Genomic DNA, 7,579 nt, shown 5'->3' with positions numbered 1-7,579 from the left:
GAGAGTTGCGAGTGCCGGCCGTTGCTGAATGTTCACTGTCCGCTCCACTTGAAGCGTCTCTTCAATCGAGTAAGTGATGCTTTTTTCTTATGTCTGACAGCTTCTTTCTTCTAAATGTCGAACCTTTTGACTCGTTAGTCTTCTTTACTAGAGCGTGCCACCCAGGAGAGGGAAGAAAACTCTGCGAATGTACTGAAAGAAGCCCGAGGCGATTGGAAGGATCCTTTGGCTCGCTGGACTGGAAGAAACCGAAGGGTGGACACTGAAAATTCAGCTTATCCGGAGGCACTCCTTCTCTATTGGGTAAGAATTGACTATATTACGTGCGCTCTCTGTGGTTTCTTTCTCTGAGCCATTTTGAAATTGCAATGGTTTATTTCTTTTGTAGATGAGGGTGGGTTGTTGGAGAGTTGCGAGTGCCGGCCGTTGCTGAATGTTCACTGTCCGCTCCACTTGAAGCGTCTCTTCAATCGAGTAAGTGATGCTTTTTTCTTATGTCTGACAGCTTCTTTCTTTTAAATGTCCATCCTTTTGACTCGTTAGTCTTCGTTACTAGAGCGTGCCACCCAGGAGAGGGAAGAAAACTCTGCGAATGTACTGAAAGAAGCCCGAGGCGATTGGAAGGATCCTTTGGCTCGCTGGACTGGAAGAAACCGAAGGGTGGACACTGAAAATTCAGCTTATCCGGAGGCACTCCTTCTCTACAGGGTAAGAATTGACTATATTACGTGCGCTCTCTGTGGTTTCTTTCTCTGAGCCATTTTGAAATTGCAATGGTTTATTTCTTTTGTAGATGAGGGTGGGTTGTTGGAGAGTTGCGAGTGCCGGCCGTTGCTGAATGTTCACTGTCCGCTCCACTTGAAGCGTCTCTTCAATCGAGTAAGTGATGCTTTTTTCTTATGTCTGACAGCTTCTTTCTTTTAAATGTCGATTGTTGGATACCAGGCCTTAACTGTAACCAGTTTTAACTGTGAAGAACTTTCCCTTCTCACCACCAGGGGTTTGTTGACTTCCTCTCGATTTGGCGGCAACCAACGAACGCGTTTTATACTCTTCTAACTTGTAAATATATTCTTAATCATGTAACCTTTAAGCAAGTAACTAATTAAAATAATAGTCTTAAAGAGAAGTTCCCCATGTTAATGAGTCATACAGTCACTGAACCTGCCACTAATTAGATATTTGAGATTTTCAGCTGCAGATGGAGACAACAACACCAGTATGTAACCTAAAAGAGATTCCAACCAACAAAACAAAGGTAAGCGCATTTACTTGCCTTTAATTTAGAGATTGTTCGTGTTGGAATATTAATTGGCATCCCTGCCGGGATAATTGGTGTGGTTTATTCCAATTTAGAGCTGAAAAATATATATTAGAATTTTGAACTGATTTATTATTATTATTGAATTTATATATGATTGAATCTTACTGAATATAAATTTCGAACTGTTCAATTCTAAAAATGGATGATAAAAGTGGCAGGTTAAGAAAGAAACGGGGAGTATTGAGAACATCTGTTACCAAAATTTGTAAAACTATTGAAACAGAACTAACGAAAACAGATGTAAATGTCGATATGTTAGAAGAAATGTTAGAGCAGCTTGCGGTTGAGTCAAGTGAATTAAAGAATCTAGATTCACAAATTGAAGAATTCGTTTCCGAGGACAAATTAGAAAGAGAAGTAAAAGAAGTATCGGAATACACCCAAAAAATTATAACTTGGAAATTTAGAGCGACCAAAAAAATTCGCGAACGAACAAAAAATGTTGATTCTTTGAATGTTCCAAGTTCCTGTTATAAAGAATCATCGAACATTAAATTGCCAAAACTTGCGATATCTAAATTCTACGGGCAATCAAGTTTATGGCTTTCATTTTGGAACTCCTTTGAATCAGCCATACATGAAAATGATTCATTAAGTGAAGTCAGTAAATTTAATTACTTAAAAGCACACCTAGGTGGTTCTGCCCTTAGTACCATAGAAGGATTTGCGTTAACACCAGAAAATTACGAAATCGCCATAAAATTACTTAAAGAACGCTTCGGAAGATCAGATGTTCTCATTAATACCCATTTGAATAATTTACTACGTATCTGCCCATTAAAGAACTCAGATGATATTGTATCATTCAGAAAAATGTTTGATAATATACAGACGGAAATTCGATCGCTTGAATCTCTTAATGTTTTGAAAGAAACCTATGAAAACTTACTTTGCCCAATCCTGTTAAAATGCCTTCCCCCCGATCTCGTTTTAGAATATAATAAAAACATGAAATCGGATAAATATGAAATAAATGAATTGCTCGACTTCCTGTCTCTTCAGCTGAAAGCAAAAGAACGAACGTTAATGTATGCTTCTCCCATGAGTTCGAAAAAAGAAAAATATTCATTTCACCCTTTGCGTTATGACTCATCGAGTGGAAAAATAAATAATCCTAGATGTTCCACTGCAAAGAGATTTAGCAGTTCAGAATTGATTAGTTCTGAAGTAAAAATAAAAACACCAGAATGCTTATTCTGCAATAAATTTCATGATGTTGTTGATTGTGAATACGTACGTACTTTAAGTTTGGAAGAACGGAAAAGTATACTGTCTAAAAAAGCTGCGTGTTTTATTTGTGCAAAGCAATTTCATGTTGCTAAATTTTGTAGGTCAAAAATAGTTTGTACTCTCTGCGGTAAAAAACATTTATCCATATTATGCAATCAAGATAATTCTGTTCCGAAAAATAATACTCATTTGAATGAAAGTAAGGATGAGAATAATCTTTTAAATGAAAATTTCGCGTTGGCGAATAATTTATGTTCCAGGGAGGTTTATCTGCAGACTTTAATTGTTAGCGTCGAAAATAATGATTTAAAACACTATGTTAGATCGATCATTGACCTCGGGAGCCAGAGGTCGTATGTCAGCAAATACGTAGCGGATGTAATGAAATTGAAGTGTCTTGGGGAACAAACGGTGACTCATGGACTTTTCGGAGGACTGAAAAGGCGGGAAAACCACAAGATGTATTCCATTAAATTGCTTAATACAGAAAATAATTTCTGTTGTAATGTAGAAGTAATGGATCAGAATAAAATTTGCACTTCTCTTCCCAAATTAGATTCTAAAAACATCGAAGAAGTAAAACAATTGGGTATATTTGTTAGTGATATTTGCTTAGATGAAAATCTTTGTTTGTATGAAAACGATCCCAAGGAGATTCACATATTATTAGGGGCAGATACGGCAGCCAGATTATTTACAGGAGAAATTAAAAAACTTTCGCCTGATCTAATTGCGATGAACACCAAGTTAGGGTGGACAGTTATTGGAAGATCAGGAATTAATAAAAATGATAGTTCCAGCACGCTAATGTCGCTACTTGTCAACGACGTAAATATATCCGATCTTTGGAGGCTTGATACATTGAATATCAATGACCCTGCGGAAACTCAAAGTAGAAAAGAACTAGAAGAAGCGGCTAAGGAACATTTTGAACGCAGTGTAACACGAGATAATGAGGGGCGCTACATTGTCAGTCTACCGTGGATACATGATCATCCACCTCTTCCTGATGGCAGAAAGATAGCTGAACGAAGACTTAACAGTTGTATTAAAGCCTTAGAACGTGCCGAAAAGCTGGCCGATTATGATGATGTTTTTCAGGATTGGCAGAATGAGGGTATCATTGAAGAAGTTGATCCTATGCAAGAAATCAAAGAAGGACAGCATTTCTTACCTCACCATCCTGTCTTCAAGGAGAATTCGACGACCAAAGTTCGACCCGTTTTTGATGGTTCAGCTAAAGAAAAGAATACACCTTCTATTAATGACTGCCTCGAAAAGGGACCAAATCTTGTAGAACTCATTCCATCTCTCATAAATCGTTTTCGTGTTGAAAAATATGGAGTGATATCTGACATCAAGAAGGCCTTTCTGCAAATTGGATTACAAGAACGAGATAGACCATATCTCAGATTTTTATGGAAGGATAGAAGAAAAGACGGAAATATCAAGATCCTGCAGCACAAAAGAGTTGTGTTCGGAATCTCCTCCAGTCCTTTCCTTCTAGGAGCTACATTAGAACTTCATTTAAAAAACGCCCCAGATCATCTCAAAGAAACAGCCCAGCAACTTATGAGGTCCTTCTACGTTGATAATTGTGTTTTCAGCGTCAACAGAAAAGAAGAACTCGCTAGATTTATTTCGGAATCACAAGCACTATTATCTACTGCCAAGTTTGAACTTCGAGGGTGGGAGCATTCTCCTACTGAAGACAAAACTGAAGAAAGGCAAGAAGACCGAAAGGTTCCAGTTCTTGGGCTTCTGTGGAATTTACCAAAGGACACTATATCTCTAGATTTGAAAAGTTTGATGAAAGAAGATAAAGGACCTATTACAAAAAGAAAAATCCTGTCAACCGTTCATCGAATCTTTGATCCGATAGGATTTTCTTGTCCAGTGACTCTAGAGCCCAAATCTTTGTTGCAGGAATGCTGGAAATTGGGGCTGTCCTGGGATGCTGAACTCCCTCTGCTGATAACTGAAAGATTCGAACGCTGGAAGATGAAGTTACCGAAATTGAATGATCTTGAAATACCAAGATGTGTACGTGAGGACTTTGCAGAAGATTCCAAATTTTCCATCCATGTTTTTTGTGACGCAAGTCAGAGTGCCTACGCTACATGTATCTTCTTGAGAGCTGAATCTGCTGATAGCACGTCGTGCCAGTTAATACAAGCTAGAAATAGAGTTGCTCCTTTGAAAAAGATCTCTATTCCACGCCTAGAACTTTTGTCCTGTACTATTGGTGCTAGATTGGCAAAAGCAACCATATCCGAACTTGGACTTGAGAACATACCAATCTTCTACTGGTCTGACTCTATGAATGCTTTGTATTGGATCAAAAGAAATGAGAATTGGGCCACGTTTGTTTACAACAGGGTACTGGAAATCCGTAAACTCACCAATCCTGAAGACTGGAGGCACATAAGTGGAACATTAAACCCAGCTGACCTTCCATCACGAGGTTCCAATGCAGAGGAACTTGTGAAATCTCTTTGGTGGAAGGGTCCAAATTGGCTGAGAATGCCTATAGAAGATTGGCCTGTTTCGGAAACTATGCCAGATTTCGACGTTGTAAACTCCGAAAAAAGAAAATCTATTGTGTCTGTCACTAACACCACGACAGAGCAATTAGAGTACTTTTCTAAGGTATCTTCTTTCCGAAAAATGACCAGAATCACGGCTTGGATTTTTCGTTTTTATAAAAATGCTAAAACCCAGAAAAAAGAAAGAAAATTCGGTACCCTAGATTTTGAAGAAGTAGAGGCTGCAGAAAAGTACATTTTAAAACAAGTTCAAAGTCAATGTTTTTTGGGGAATGAAAAACTGAACTTACAGACATTCCTGGATTCAGATGGTTTATTAAGAGTAAAGACCAAAATTTCTCAAAGAAGTGATCTACCAACATTTAGATTTCCAATTTTGCTGCCTTCAAAGCATGATGTTATTGGAAAACTTATTTTTGAAAAGCATGTTGAACTTGGTCATGCTGGGATACAGATTTTGATGTCGAGTTTAAGAAGAATTATTGGATCTTAAAAAGCAGGAAGACAATACGTCAAGTAATAAGGACTTGTGTAATATGTCAACGTTTTTCATCTCGGCCATTAGAAGTAGCAAGTGCTCCACTACCCGAAGATCGCGTCAGAGATGCTTATGTTTTTGAAGTAGTAGGAGTTGACTTGTGCGGACCACTATATTTGAAAAACAAAACTAAATGTTGGGCTGTACTTTTTACATGCGCAGTTTATCGCGCAGTCCACATCGAGCTGGTAACTAGTTTATCAACAGATAGTTTTATTCTAGCTTTACGAAGGTTTATTTTAGAAGAGGAAGACCAGCTACAATTTATTCAGATAATGGAACCAACTTAGTGGGTACTTCTAATGAGCTGAAATCTGTTGATTGGGTGAAAATACAAGAATATGCCTCAGTAAAGAAAATCCTATGGAAATTCAACCCCCCATCAGCCCCATGGTGGGGCGGATTTTGGGAAAGGCTTATAGGTATGTTGAAATCTATCTTAAGAAAAATTCTTGGAAAGGCCTCCTTACAATTTGAAGAATTGTACACTGTACTATGTGATGCTGAGGGCATTATAAATTCAAGACCTTTGACATACTTAAGTGAAGACAATGAGGACCTTATAGCATTAACACCTGCTATGTTTTTACAAGATGTAAAAGAAATAGGAGTTCCAGATATAGATCAAATAGATGCTAAGAGAATGAATAAAAGATTCTTCTACAGGCAAAAAGTGTGTCAAGATCTCAGAAAACGTTTCAGAATCGAATATCTTGGACATCTTAGAGAATTTTCAAAGATTCGTAATGAATCTAAAATTAAAGAAGGAGACATTGTTCTCATCGGTGATAGTAACGTCAAGAGAATAAATTGGCCTTTGGGAAGAGTCATCAAATTATATCTTGGAAAAGACAAGAAAGTTCGTCTCGTGGAAGTCCAGACCAAATCTGGGTCTTTCCTACGCCCAATCCAGAGACTTTTTCCTCTTGAGGTCAGCCAAAGTGAAAAATCTGCTATCCCATGTCTCCCAAAGAGTGATTCTCCATCCACAACGATGATTCCTGATGGTACACCTACCTCTAGTGACTCTCCTGCTGTTTCAGATGTGAGACAACCAAGAAGATCCCGTTATGGCCGGCTTTTAAAGCCCAATGCTCTCCTAGACTCATTGGTTTGAGTTTCTAAAGTCTTTACGAAACTCAAAGGTGGGAGAGTGTTGGATACCAGGCCTTAACTGTAACCAGTTTTAACTGTGAAGAACTTTCCCTTCTCACCACCAGGGGTTTGTTGACTTCCTCTCGATTTGGCGGCAACCAACGAACGCGTTTTATACTCTTCTAACTTGTAAATATATTCTTAATCATGTAACCTTTAAGCAAGTAACTAATTAAAATAATATTCTTAAAGAGAAGTTCCCCATGTTAATGAGTCATACAGTCACTGAACCTGCCACTAATTAGATATTTGAGATTTTCAGCTGCAGATGGAGACAACAACACCAGTATGTTATCAAAAGAGATTCCAACCAACAAAACAAAGGTAAGCGCTTTTACTTGCCTTTAATTTTGAGATTGTTCGTGTTGGAATATCGATCCTTTTGACTCGTTAGTCTTCGTTACTAGAGCGTGCCACCCAGGAGAGGGAAGAAAACTCCGCGAATGTACTGAAAGAAGCCCGAGGCGATTGGAAGGATAATTTGGCTCGCTGGACTGGAAGAAACCGAAGGGTGGACACTGAAAATTCAGCTTATCCGGAGGAACTCCTTCTCTACAAGGTAAGAATTGACTATATTACGTGCGCTCTTTAGTCTCTGAGGTTTCTTTCTCCGAGCCATTTTGAAATTGCAATGGTTTATTTCTTTTGTAGATGAGGGTGGGTTGTTGGAGAGTTGCGAGTGCCGGCCGTTGCTGAATGTTCACTGTCCGCTCCACTTGAAGCGTTTCTTCAATCGAGTAAGTGATGCTTTTTTCTTATGTCTGACAGCTTCTTTCTTTTAAATGT

General features: G+C 38.4%; 1 protein-coding gene across 1 annotated transcript; it reads left to right on the top strand.

Moving 5' to 3' along the window:
* Positions 1-2,935: 2,935 nt before the first annotated feature.
* Positions 2,936-6,755, top strand: LOC129971691 (uncharacterized). Its single transcript, XM_056085667.1, has 2 exons — positions 2,936-5,190; positions 5,882-6,755. Exons 1-2 carry the CDS (start codon positions 2,936-2,938, stop codon positions 6,753-6,755), a joined length of 3,129 nt encoding a protein of 1,042 aa, XP_055941642.1.
* The last annotated feature ends 824 nt before the right edge of the window (positions 6,756-7,579 follow it).

This window comes from Argiope bruennichi, chromosome 6 (assembly GCF_947563725.1).
Source record: "Argiope bruennichi chromosome 6, qqArgBrue1.1, whole genome shotgun sequence".
Lineage (NCBI taxonomy): Eukaryota > Metazoa > Arthropoda > Arachnida > Araneae > Araneidae > Argiope > Argiope bruennichi.
Note: the sequence above shows the minus strand (reverse complement) of the source record. Positions and strands in the feature narration are given on the sequence as shown.

Bases quoted from the DNA above. Each gene is read 5' to 3' on its own strand.
- LOC129971691 (XM_056085667.1), top strand. From the start codon at position 2,936: ATGAAATTGAAGTGTCTTGGGGAACAAACGGTGACTCATGGACTTTTC. The intron at 5,191-5,881 runs GTACTTTTCTAA...GGTTTATTTTAG, and splicing joins ACCACGACAGAGCAATTAGA to AAGAGGAAGACCAGCTACAA.